At 37.9% G+C, this 13,411-nt stretch overlaps 1 protein-coding gene and 1 long non-coding RNA gene across 5 annotated transcripts in view; one reads left to right on the top strand and one right to left on the bottom strand.

Moving 5' to 3' along the window:
* The first annotated feature begins 694 nt into the window (after positions 1 to 694).
* LOC139797870 (uncharacterized) lies at positions 695 to 12,956 on the top strand. The gene is made up of 5 exons (XR_011726606.1): positions 695 to 795; positions 1,752 to 1,845; positions 6,640 to 6,764; positions 10,120 to 10,208; positions 11,725 to 12,956. It is a non-coding gene; the product is annotated as an uncharacterized lncRNA (long non-coding RNA).
* The window catches only part of SLC39A10 (solute carrier family 39 member 10), a 108,309-nt gene continuing 97,948 nt past the window's right edge, over positions 3,051 to 13,411 (bottom strand). For 3 of the 4 annotated variants that reach the window (XM_071747845.1, XM_071747844.1, XM_071747843.1), the window contains 6 exons: positions 12,950 to 13,168; positions 11,462 to 11,582; positions 10,251 to 10,619; positions 8,702 to 8,782; positions 6,707 to 6,897; positions 3,051 to 6,293 (listed from right to left, as the gene is read on the bottom strand). In XM_071747845.1, coding sequence (XP_071603946.1) covers positions 6,135 to 6,293; positions 6,707 to 6,897; positions 8,702 to 8,782; positions 10,251 to 10,619; positions 11,462 to 11,582; positions 12,950 to 13,168 — 1,140 coding nt within the window. In that variant the 3' untranslated portion in view covers positions 3,051 to 6,134. The remainder of the gene's footprint in view (positions 6,294 to 6,706; positions 6,898 to 8,701; positions 8,783 to 10,250; positions 10,620 to 11,461; positions 11,583 to 12,949; positions 13,169 to 13,411) is intronic. The other variant, XM_071747846.1, reaches the window with a different exon arrangement.

Below are 13,411 nucleotides of genomic sequence, written 5' to 3'. Positions count from 1 at the left end.
TGGGCAGTCCTCCCCCTCATATGACCAAAATTTGTGGGCAAATGTAGTGCAGGGAGGGAAACATTCTTTTTCCTGGAAGATAATTTAAGTTGTGCATAGTCAACAGATTTCTTGGTACTTCTTTCAACTGGTTTGCTTTATCCCAATTCTCAGCATATAATCAAGTCTTGCTTTGACTTTTCATAAATTTATCTTAATTATTCTCATAATTTATCTTTTATCACTCAGAATTTCTTCCTTTTATGCTATGCACATAAGAGGAGTCCAGCTTCTCCCAACCTCAAGACTTTACGCATGGAAAAAAATCCCAAATTAAATAAAATTTATAATCACAGCTGTGGCCCTCTGACAGCATAGATTTATTTTAGATGTATGTATAGCCAAAAAGGTAGAGCTAATCTGGAGGTGTGTCATAACCCTGTGCTGGAATTACAGTTCCAGCTGCAATACTATGGAAATTTTTGGTGTTATTATCCTTCAAAAGCAGCAGTGCTGGCTGATATGGAGATCAATGGTACAAGCATGAGCTTTTTACTAGCACAAGTATAAAAACCTTGAAACTTTCAAGTGAGAATTGTGGATGATTTCCAGGTAATGTACAGTGATACTGATTTTGCTGTCCAGAGATGTTTGAGGCTGCAGTTCAGATCATTGGTTTGTGGTTTTTTTGGTTTTTTTGTTTTTTTTTCAGGAGGTGCCACATGATGATCTTCACTGTCTGACTGGAGAATGAAATCAGAGCAGCAGAGTCACTGATGACTGGGATCAGCACATGCTCCACAGTGTTGTAAACAGGTTCTTTTCCTTGGAAATCATTACAAATGTAGATTATAAATACTAATACAGACAAATAGTTAGTTTAGTTGTCTTCATTGTAATGCTCTGCTGCAAGTTTTTTCAGACATTACTCTAAACTGATGTTTGCAACCATCAGAAAAAAAAAGTTCTTCTTGCATGCAGTAAATATTCACCATTGCAATACACCTCACATGACAACCAAATCCAATTAATTTGGGCATTTTAAAACATTATGATCATACAGAGGTCTTCACAGTGTAACTTCTTAAAAAAAAATCCCAAAAAGCAACTGACAACTCAACCAATTAAAACTCAAAACCATAAAGAAACCCTCCCCCCTTCCTAACCAGTAGAAGTTTAATTGGACCACATATCCCTCTTCATCATCAACTTGCTGTACACATTTGCAACATGTGGCTTTGGCCCTGGAAGAAAATTTTGCCCTTTCAGAGAAAAAACAGCCTGCAGAAAATATGTCATTTGCACAGAGAAACAAAGGTGAATGCTGAACTTCAGTCACTAGAGAGGGAGAAAAGGAGCACTGATGATGCTGATTCATTTGATGAACTTACAAAGACAATGCATGTTTGGCAGATGTATTCACTTAGTCATTCACATACCCTATTTCCAAGCAATAGTATTTTTTTTCTGTGTGTTTTTTGTTTGTTTGTTTTTAAATCAGGAGCTAGTGACATTTTAAACAAACTGTTTAAAAAGACAGGGCAGTCATCCAAAACTATACTGCTTTCAGACCAGAAAAATACAATCCTGGACTCACAAAGGGATAAATTACTTCTGTTGCTATTCTAGCAGATATTTGAGTTCCTCAGTACTAAAAAAAATGAAAGAATTTTTTTTTTCTTCTTGTCTCTCTTTTGCTGTGGTGTGAAAATGGTCCTCTGCCAGCCTTCTGGATTTCAGGATTCATCTTAACTCAAGCATTTTTTTAACAGGTGCCCAGCAGGACTATTCCAGAAAATACAAGATTCCAACAGACCTACTACGAAGTGCTGGAAGATAAGGAATATGAAATTGCTCCTGAGGCTGGTAAGTGAATGTATGACACAATTACCATCTGCCTGTGCTGATGTATTCACTAGCTGACATTAATTTGAACAGTCAGAGTCAGGCCATTAAATTAATTAATTCAGCTGGAAAACATTTGCAACTGCACTGCTACCCACAAGAGGGGAAGAGGCAAAATACTATTCAGGTCCTTAAGGACTGCTGAGATGAGTTTACCTCCTGGATTAGCATGCAGAGGTCTAAAACAACACCAGAGCACACTCCTTACCCCAAACAATGAAACTTTAAAGGGCTATCTAGCTTGCCTTTTCCCCCCTTTATTTCACTCTGTTCCCATGTATATTTGAAGATGCCTATTTTCCTAAAACAAGGAAAACCAAACATACAGTAAAGTTAAGGTGGATATGCTTCTGTTTGCATCCCTAAACAAACACCCCATTGTGGATATGATCAGTGTGCAATAGCAGACTGCTCTAAATGGGGAAAAAGCCCTATATTTTATCAGACCACTTTATTATGTATTACTTACCTTAGGTTCCAGTTGCAGACACCTTTGTTAGCTTGCCCTACCTCAGAAAAAAAGGACAGGTTATACTAAACTGTTATTAATATTCTTTATTTATTACTTTTTTGAGGACCAGTCTGACTGGATGTTGTGTAAAAAAAAAGAAGGGTGCTGGGCAGGTTGCTTAAGGAGAACCACATCCAGTTCAAGTCATTTTCTCTTGGGGCAGATTTATTTTTTTAGAAGTTACAGTTTTCAAGGTTACAGAGGCAGAAGTCTGATGAAAAACAGATGTTGCATAATTTATTGATTTTTTTCTGGAGAGCTGATTCAATGACAGCTGTCATTCTATCATGCTATTATGTCATAACATTATGACATCAAAATAAAGATATTTATGGGCTTTTTTAACATTTAAAGATTTTTTTTTTATTCTTATTTTTTACTTCTTCAATGAGTGTCTTTAGAAAGGTGTAAGAAAGTGAAACTTGAAACATAAGCAATGAAACAACATGAAACCTGGTCCCCGTGTCCAAACCTGTCACACTTTCTGGAGGTAGGGGCATTTTCCAGATCAGGGATGCATTTTGGTCTTGAAATGCCACAGAAAAAGATGAATTGATAGGAGTGTGTTCACAATGTTGTATTTGTGCCTTTCATGAGATTAGAAACAAAATATTCCCTTAGAGAGGTGCACAAGAAAACCTGGTAACAACAAAAGTATCTGCTCCTTGAATAATTTTATTTTCTGAAGGTTCCTTATTTATAAGGAACATAGATAAAATGAACACAACACTGTTGACAATGAACAAAACAGCATTTGATCATTTCCAGCTTTATAAAATTTTAAAAAATGATTTAGTTATAACAAAAAGACGATAGCTCAGCGAGTTCTTTTATAGGACCATAATCACATTTTAAACCATAGACTCACCTGTTAATGGGAGGGGAAAGAAAAACAAAATAATAATAAAAAAAAAAATTAAAAAAGTCACACTGCATCTAGCAACTACAGTATTTTCTAAGCATAATCACAGCGGATCGAGTGCAATGTGATCTACACCAAAATTCATATGGGATGTCACACAGTGACAGCATTGTAATATACAAGTAACATTTATGCCCTCCAACAAATACACGTTAAATGAGACTCTGGATTCAAGCAGAATGGAATGTTGAGGCCAAGTAGAAATGTAGTGGAATTCAGATTGTCTGTAACATGACTCAGAAGTGTACATTAGAATCATTTGGAATTCAATACTGGTGGAAACAGAGAAAAGAAGTCACAGCTGTTACACTGCTCTTCATGACTTGTAATAAATACTGGAAAATAAAAGGAACAACCCATATTTAATGAAAAATACAGTACCTACCTTCAAGGACCATGGTTTTTTCCCTTGTCTTAAGATGGTCTTGGAAGGAAGTTTACCATTTTCTTAGAGGCAGTGTATTTAGCTATAACCATATTCCAACTAATACAAAAGTAAATATACTACCTGAAATATAGACATCTTCATTTGAAAAGAGTAAAAAGAAATAAACTTTAAAAAATGATTCGACACAATATCAGTTCAACCACATAATTACCCCCTTATACTCGACAGGATCAACAGAAAAGGAAAATTAAGGGTCAGTTTCATACACCAGAAACAGAGGCTGGTTAAACTTAGATCCTCAGAAAGTATCCAGTGAGTTAAATCTCTCTGAAAATGGTACTCAGTGACCTAACACAGGCACTGGGAGAAAAAATATCACCCCAGGATCTTTAAACTGCAGAGGTTCAGTAATCAGAAGCTAACAATGGTGTGTTGGCTAATCAGGGTCCAACAGTAACTGTGTTTAAAGAAGAAGAAAAAAAAAAATAAAAATTTGAGCTCAGAGCATGAAGTGGCTGCGTGCCCGAACTCTGGGCTTCTGGTTTCTTCACTGAAGAAACCTGGCCCTTGGAAATGGACCCTTAATACTGTTTCTTGATACTGCATTAGGAAGAAATACTGGCAAGAACCAACTGCTATCTTCTTGAAAATACATGAGCTGCTCTCAGTAAAAACTAAATCAACCAATGAAGCTTCAAAAAAAAAAGGAAGGAAACACACTTAAGTTGAAATGGAATGCAGATACCAACTGGCTCTCTTTAAAGGCGTTAGGATCCGTGTTTTTAGCAGCTACACTGGCACCAAGCAGACCCAAACAAATCTTACAGCACGTCCTCAAAGTACAACTTTTACCTGGCATACACAGAAAAGAAGGCGACCTGTATGTTTTTAAAACTACTACCATGCTCAGGACTGGTACTACAGAATCAACTTGCACTCCTCACAAACTCACAACTTTTTTAAGGAGATGGGTTACAAGAACTAACTCATGTCTGGCAACATAAATGTATCAGCACAATCCAATCTAGGACAAGCTGATTCCAGCAAGTTAAGGCCCAAATTTTCAGTCTATCCTTCCCAAATTACACATACCATAGATCTATCACATCTGCTTTTTAATCATCTAATTTAAATAGCAAAATTGTAAAAAAATATCGTAGAAATTAACTCCCTTGTGCTGGAAGTAGAAATCTTCTTACATATCCTGTACTGCCAGAAATGGCTGGTGCTACAGTGCCTGGCACCAAGGCATTGTAGAAACAGATTTTGATCTGATATTACAGTATTGTAAATAACCTGCCAGTATTACATACACAGAGCATAATTTAACCTTTGTGCCCAGGTTCAGTAACTAGCATCTTGCACTTTGGATTGTTGGAACATGAAGAGGAGAAAACATTCAAAATGTAATTGTTAAAAAAAAAAATTCCCATATGGATTCTCTTTTAAAAGAGTTTGCACAATTCACAGCCACAATTCTTCAGTAGTTTACGCTGCAAGTGGCACACAATACATGTTTAGCATCTGTAAAAAACCAGAAATAGCTCAATAACTCCAACATCAGGGATTTCCCCAAGATAACACTTACTTATTCTACAGCATTTTGCATTTTCCTACTAATATCAAGGAACAAACATCATATAAACCTTAGTCAGGAAAACATTGTCAAACTGATCCTTGACAGAACATAGCACTTGGCAGCATATATTGCAACAGCCTGCCTTCTTACACATCAAGTTTATAATGATGGGGTGCAGCTCAATGCATCTTCTAAAAACATTATTTGGGTTTGGGGGTTACTTTTTAAAAATTTAAACCAGCAGAGTGGTTTCTGGTGCTGTTGTAATGTTAATACTTAAAGTCACCACTATGCAGAAGAATCAGCACAGAATTTATATATATATATATATATACACACACATGCACATATATATCTATATGCATATCTATATATATATATATAAATACATATAGATAGATAGATACATGCTCTCCTTAAGACTTACATTGTTCTAAAAGCTTACTGGGTTCCTTGCAGTGGTATGAATTGCAGCTGTAACATTTTGTGAGTTCTGTTCAAAGATACTAATTAGATGGTACGTTCTCAAATGAGCAGCTCATTCACTGTGCTTTCTCTTTTTCTCTTTCTGGAGCAAGCAGTGCTTCCTGTACAGAACCCTGAACTCAGCTGGGTATTTCCTAATTGTCGATGACTTGAGTTTAGAAGATGCATTGGGTAATCTCATCTGATTTGAATTTAAAAAAAAAAAAAAAAAGCAGAAAATCTGCACAGAAATGAATGTCCTGTGTACTTGTGTAAGTAGTGCAAGCCACTGCTTCTCCTCTGAGCAATGTGCATACAGTGAAACAGTGCAGACTCAAAGCCATACAGTAACGTTATTGTAACCACAGTGATTACCAGAATTAGGTCAAAACTGGATGTCAAGCACAATTTTATCTTCATAGAGGGCAATCACCAGCATGATGGCAAACCCAAGAAGCAAGCCTAGGTTCTGCAGGATGAACTGCCCCACAGGACAGTAACCGTGCTCTTCATTATCTCCATCTCCATGAAGCATTTCTGGAAGCTAAAGGGAAAAACAATTTAAAAAGTTATTCCACTTCCGTTCCATCTATACACAGACAAGTTGACAAGATGGTACTGTCAAGAATGAACACTCCATGATTCAGCTATGAAAACAATACCTGGAGATATAGCTGACTCTACTTAACCACTGCATTTGATAAAAATATGATCCCATCCTGTATTTACAAAACAAACTAAAAATTACTTTCTTTTGACAGGCAAGAATAAAACTTCACTACAACTCTCAAAGTACTGCAGCATTTCACAAAGTCACTAAAGAGAAACAGCCATCTACTGTCTACAGATATTTTACATCTGATTTGATAACAAAAAAAATGCTGTCATAGGTGCCATTTCAAGTCCTAGGTTTCCTGCATGGAATGCAAAAATAGGACAGAATTGTAACAACCTTACCATGTCAACCAAGGCCACGTAGAGGAACATGCCTGCAGTGACTGCAAAGATCCACAAGGTGATGTTATTGGCGTACTGTCCCACTGCTGTGCCTATCAGCATCCCTACGTAAGCCATCATGGCAGACAGGAGGTTGTACACAATAGCTTGCTTTACTGTCATACCTGCTTTAAGAAGCACAGCAAAGTCACCTGAAACGGAGACAGAACACAGGGGTTTAGTATCAGTTCTTCCTGGGAGAGTAAGCAGATTAACCAACCTACATTTACTATTTCACCAATCCAAGGCAGTGCCAAAGTAAAAATGCTGCTACAGAGGCTCAAAGGAAGACAGGGCAACAGATTATGCCAGCTCTTATCAGAACCTTATTTATGTGCAGCAATCCCTTGATTAAAATATGATTTAAAGCTGCCTATTTATCATGCTGATTGCCAGAAAAGTGAGTAATGGTTAAAGGTGAATGGAGGAGTCTAGATCTGTCTTCCCACAGACAATCCATCTCCGAGTACAGACTCCTCTTTACTTCACACAGTGGAAAAACAAGAGGCTTAGCTGTGATCAATACCTGTGAAAATTCCTCCTAGCAATATACACCTCATTCTGCAAACTTAAGAGGATGATAATGAGGCATTAGTCCCCACAGGAGGTGACAATGAATTTGAGAAATGAAGCACCAGGAAAAGGAAGAGTTAGATTCAGAAAGAATGACTCCACATCCATGCTGAAGCAGTTTGGTGGGTTTAGACATGCCAGGTTAACCTGTTTTATTTTGAATTCGGGATGGCTCTGCTAAAATTGCTGATAAAGGCTGATGTTCTACACAGATCTAAATTTTCATCTTGTAATGAGCTCTGATACTTTAACTCTCTTCAAACTGAACTCCTGCGAATATGAGTGAAAGAGAATATGCAGTCATGAGGATAATTAATATAATATTCTCATGGCAGATATGCTAGAAATTAATGGCTCGTTCTAGAATAAAAACCTGGAATCAAAATGAAAAATGTGTACAGTGGTGAACTCTACTCGTTTCTTATACAAGGTTAATTTAATCATGTTAGCCCAGCAAGTTATCAGCACACCATTACATACTGCAATCCTTCATAAACTGCAACAGCTTCTCTTACTTAGCTAATGGTTGTGTAGCACTGGTGTCAAACCATGAACATCTGCTCTGTTATGGCCAACCTGTGCCCATTATCTACCTTATTCTTAGTACCTGCCCATATAAAATGCTTTCACTCAGAACCTCTAAGGGGTTTTGAAGTACTTGTTTTACTTCTAGGTTATCCACAGCGAGCAGCTCAGAAAGTAAGCAGGCTTTAAATACACAGTTCAAGCTAGCACCAGTTCATATTCCTGGTGAAAAAGACACCTCCCCTCTCTAGCTGCTTCTTTGGAAGTCTTGGACTGCACTAAAGTTTCATGCAAAGTGCTTCAAGGCTCAGGTAAACAACAGCTTTTATCACAGTCAGCTAACCCCAGGAACAAATGCTGCAATTAGGAGGAAGAAACAATGGCACCAATAACAATGCCTCCAGGCCTTGCCCTAAATATTCATCCATACCCACTGGACTCACCAAAAATGGCTACAACACATCTGTACATCAGTGCATCTTCTGTGCATCTCCACAAAGGATTTTACTTACAGAAACTGATGTTGACATGTGAATCTTAACTTCATGAGACAGTGCCACCCTGAGCAGTGTCAAACTCACACTATCAAATGCACTAAAGTGTGTACTCCTAAGAATATTTTTCAAATGTTTAAAAAGCTTCATGGAATGGCTGTAACCAGACACCTGCCAAACTAATCCTGTATTTATACTGCCATGTACACTGCTGCAATGTTGCTCCTTCACTCTTCCAAGTTCTGATCACCCTTGCAGCATCTGCACTGCATGAAGCTGATCAGGGCGAGCATCATAACTGCTTTTAGGACATGTTTTGTACAGATGAAGAGACTGAATGCATAGAGTTTATATAATTAGTTACCTAATTCATGGGGAAGCTCATGACAAAACACTGCTATAGATGTACTAATTCCTCCTGTCAGTCCAGCACTAAAAGCTGCTCCTAGAAAAAAAAAATTCAAGTGATATTTTACTATTTTCAAGTCAGAAAACTGAATCAACAGACTTTCCAGACATAAGAGACTCCTGTTAGAATGCACACTATAATATTTTTCATTTTCATCCTGTCCTGTCTGTATTTACATATCAGCAACATTAGTAAACCAGACCTGGAAAAGAATAAGGAGAAAATCACCAGCATAAACCTCTTCCAAGAACTTTTATACAAGTTAATTTACTTGAATTTTTAAGTTCATACCTTAAAATAATTCTGAGATGGGAAAACTGGTATTACATTTCTGTGCTGTAGCAGAGAAAGGCACAAGAAGAACCTGCAGTGAGCAGTCAAAACAGGCAAAATAAAGAAGAAAGAGAAGACATGATCTGAAGACAGAGAGGAAATAGAGCTTTCCTCTGGATTCCTCATAACTTGATATATGAAAAAGATTAAAAAAAAATCTACAAGAAATCTACATTTTACCAAAGAATCATCTGTTTGGGCTTGACACTGGAATATTTAGAAATGGAGTTTCAAGAAAAGACAGTGAAGTTCTCTCCAGATGGCGCAGTGATCCTTTTTGGCCTTAGAAACCACTATCCAACTTAGCTTTTTTAATGTGAAAATGAAGCTAAAAGTTAATTTTCATGGAATTCAGTTTCTTTAGAAATTGTTTGGAGGAAGTGAGAAGTTGTGGTATACTCCAAACCCTACTAAATAGCTTATTCCCCATTCTTCATAATGGGTATGATCCTTCTGCTAGTAGTTCAGAACCCTGTGTACTTACTAGCTACCTCTGTAAAAAAACTGAAGTATGCACTTAAGTACTCTCACTTGTGTGATACATTTTCCAGGTGAACGTGTTACAGTTTAAATCACATTTAGAGGTTGATGGAAATTCAATTTGGTGTAATAATCTAATCACATCTGTCTGGTACTTACATGCCTTCTACATTTGGCTAGAAAATAAATCTGTACTGACCATAAGCCAAAATAATACTTTGCTCAAACAAAAATTAAGTTATCCTAAGTAGTAATTTTTACAAAGAACCCCACATTACAACCCCATATCACCTGACTCACAGTACATTCATTATTTACAAGTACTGTATAATTCTATGTATTAATAACAACAGAAATACAAATATCTGTAAGACTGCATGCACTTATTTATTATTCAGAGGCAGATACTGAGGCCCAACCAACTAATGTGCATTCCATGTGCTCTGTCATCATCAGGAGGTTTGCCTGCAGGGATCTGTCACTGGAAATCATCACTGAGTATTAAGGAAGGGAAAGCTTTTTGTACAGCTGATGGCCTTTTGATCTCTGCTCTGCAGGAGGCTCAGCAACAATGGCAGTACCTTCAGGAGCTCACTGGAAGCCTTACCTGTCATCACTGGTAAATAAAATGCTACCAACATTATTTAAGGTGAGAAGAAACTGTTGAGAAATACTCAGTATTTTTGCTTACCGATTGCTAAGCCATCACTAAAGTTGTGAATGCCATCTCCCATAATTACCATCCAAGCAATATTAGCTATCCCAGTCTCTTTCAGGTCTTTTCCAGAATGACAGTGGCCATGGGAATGATGGGAATGTTTGTGGTGCCAGTGGTGACTGTGTTTTCTAGCTATCATTTTATCTTCACACTGGCTGTCATACTCTGAATCATGGAGATCATGCTCTTGAGCAGCCCGGGAGATGTCGTTGTGAGAGTGGTGCATGTTGTTGCCCTCCTCTATAGACAGGAAGTTTTTGGGAGGGGATTCCAGCTGTCCATCTAAATCAGTCAGCTCAGTTTCATTGAGTCGATCTTCAGATAAAACTGAGTCATCTGCTCCTGCATTGAAAGGAGTTGGGAGAGACACTGCATTAGTTCTGATGTAAAATGTCACCAGCAACTACTGCATTGCTGAGCTAAATGCCATTTTAAGCTGTTGGAGCAGAGAAGGCTGCAGCCCTAACTCTCTCTTCTACAAACCATTCAAATTAACAAAATTGCATTTGTGTATTTGTATAAATATAGCCTATGGATTCCTCATCAACAAATCAATTCAGAAGCCATGCAGGAGGGAAGTTTCTGTAGCAAAGCCACCTCCCTCACCCCTTTGAGAAGGGTGGTACAGCATTCCTTCTGGGTACATACTGCATGATAATTCAGACTGCTATGGAGGAACAGCGTGTGAAAGTTGGTTTGGATGCTTGAGGAATATTCAGGCTACTTGGTTGCATTTATGAAAATAAATTCATTTTGTTTAGCCTTCCTAGTCAAACTGTAATTGGCCAGAGGCTGGAATCTTCAAAGTGTAATAGATATCCCCTTTCAAGTTGTGTGTGGTCATTTTTGATCTCATTTTTTGCTGGGGATGGGTTAATCAGGCACAGCTTAACCAAAAAAAAAAAACCCCCAAAACAAATGAAAAAACCCTTTAAGAACTACAGCCACCCAAAACCTGATTGCTTCAGAACTCACAGAACTATTTGTATGGCATATTAGGAAGTGCTCCGAGTGCTCTCAGCTCCAAGGAAAACAAAATTTTAAAAAAATTTAATAGGGAAAGCCTATTAAGGCTTATTAACAATGATTTGCATAATAGCAGCAAAACTGTACAAGAGGTTACATGCTACATGCCATTACTTTGAATCTCATAATCAGAGAAATTTCTGAAAATAAATGCCTACCTGCAAGGGGTTTGAGCTGAAGCCAGTCAGCATCTGGTCTGTTATTTAATTTGTGATCAGAAAGTTTCCTTCCAATTGGTGATTCTTCAGTCTGTTTTTTCTTGCACCATTTCTGCTTGCTCTGCAACAGGAAACAGGTAACATGGGGTTTGTAAAAAGCATATGGATGGAAATAAAAGAAACTAGAAAAAGAAAGAAAAGGAAGTGCTGTAAAAAATCTTTTCCAAATAGACTAAGTTACTCTTTCTTCGTGTGCCCAACAGAAGTCCGTGGCTCCAGAACACTGATCTCTGTAAGGCTCAGCAAGGGGACTGTGCCAGTGGAAATTCTCAGCTCTCTATCACAGAATCTCTCACCCAGACACAGACAGACAGGATTTCACTTCAGCAACAGGGCACGTCATGGCAAGGATTGCTCTCTCAGCCCAGAGATGAAGGCATGCAGAGGTACTGTATTTACTTATTTTCTTCAATAATGCAGCAAGCACACCTCTGTTTTGTTGAACTTTAAGCTTTACATTCCTCTAACATCCTTGTATTTTCCTTTGGAGAAAACCTTGCTACTTTCCTATCTGCATCCCATCCAACAAAGATCATAGATTTGCCAAAGCAGCTTAGGGGATTTCATTATTTAATTAACCTCAAAGATATGCCCAGTGTGACAGCCTTTATCCCTTTATTGGGAGATCTAACAAATGCCTCCTCCAGTGCAGAAAATCTTTTGCTGCCTGTCCATGAGGCAGCAAGTCTGATGTGAAAACAGAGTACTTAAAATTTTTTCCTGCTCCTTCAGGGGGAAGCAGTTACAGTTTCACCAAAATCCTTTTCTCCTTCAAGATGAATGATGGAGACAAAAGCTAAAAAAGTGTTTTTATATTGACCTTTCAATATGGAATGAATATGAAAATGGATCTCTGGTGGCTTTAATTTCTACTGACTGTCACACACCCTCTGAGGCACTCACTCCTTTTATACCATCATCGTGCTCCTAGCCTAAAAATCCGATAATTTTCAGGGAAACAAGTTAAAATTTGTCTGGCAGTTCATAGAAAGCAGAAGGTTGCAACTTCTGGCATTTTCTCACATGAAAAAACTGATCACCTTTATCTTACTGGCACTGTTAGCTATGAGTATGCAGTTTAAACTTGTAATAAACTCTGCCAATTGTCTGGCTCTATTACCAGTTCTTTCATACATTCTGCCTTTCATATTTTTTTGCAAAATCATGGTACTGCAGAGAAAGAGCTGTAATCCCTTTTATTTAGATTTACCTCCAAATGTATCTGGCCAAAAAGCTGCAACCTCCCCTGTCAGGTTTCTGCTTTGTCTTTCCAAATTACCTTAGGAAAAGCAACCTCTTTCAGGAAAGGGTTGCCTCACATATAATCATGTAACCTAATAACAAATCCTGACACAGACAACTCCTTCACACAAGGAAGATAAAGTTCAGGTAACGTATTTTAAAACACCCTGGGATTTCAGTGCATACCTTTTGTTTGTTGTAATGCTTGTACATTCTTATACAATGTTCAATGATAAACAACACATAAATGCCTCCAAGTGCTACAAGTCCTTTCAGCACGGGATCATTTTCTTCTAGAAAGCCTTCAGTCTGTACTCCATGTCCATGGGCATGTCGATGAGACCTCTTGTGTTCATGAACATGACCTTGGCCATGGTGGTGACTGTGGTTGTGGCCTCCATGTGACTATTAGGAGAGAAAATAACAGCACAACATGACCTGGTACAGCTGGGAGACTGAAATGGCTCTGAGCTCAGGTGACAAAACATGTAACCTTGACAGAAAAGCAGCCTAGAGAGACTTGAGTAGTTGGGTTTGGTTTTTTGCTGGGTTTGATTCGTTCTGAATATTGGGGAGGGTTGTTTGGTTCTTGTTTGTGTTTTACTGTTTTTGTTTTTCTTAATACATACATATTCTATCACAGAAATA

Source organism: Heliangelus exortis, chromosome 6 (assembly GCF_036169615.1).
Source record: "Heliangelus exortis chromosome 6, bHelExo1.hap1, whole genome shotgun sequence".
Taxonomy (NCBI): domain Eukaryota; kingdom Metazoa; phylum Chordata; class Aves; order Apodiformes; family Trochilidae; genus Heliangelus; species Heliangelus exortis.
The sequence above is the reverse complement of the archived record's forward strand: the minus strand, read 5'-3'. Positions and strand labels throughout refer to the sequence as shown.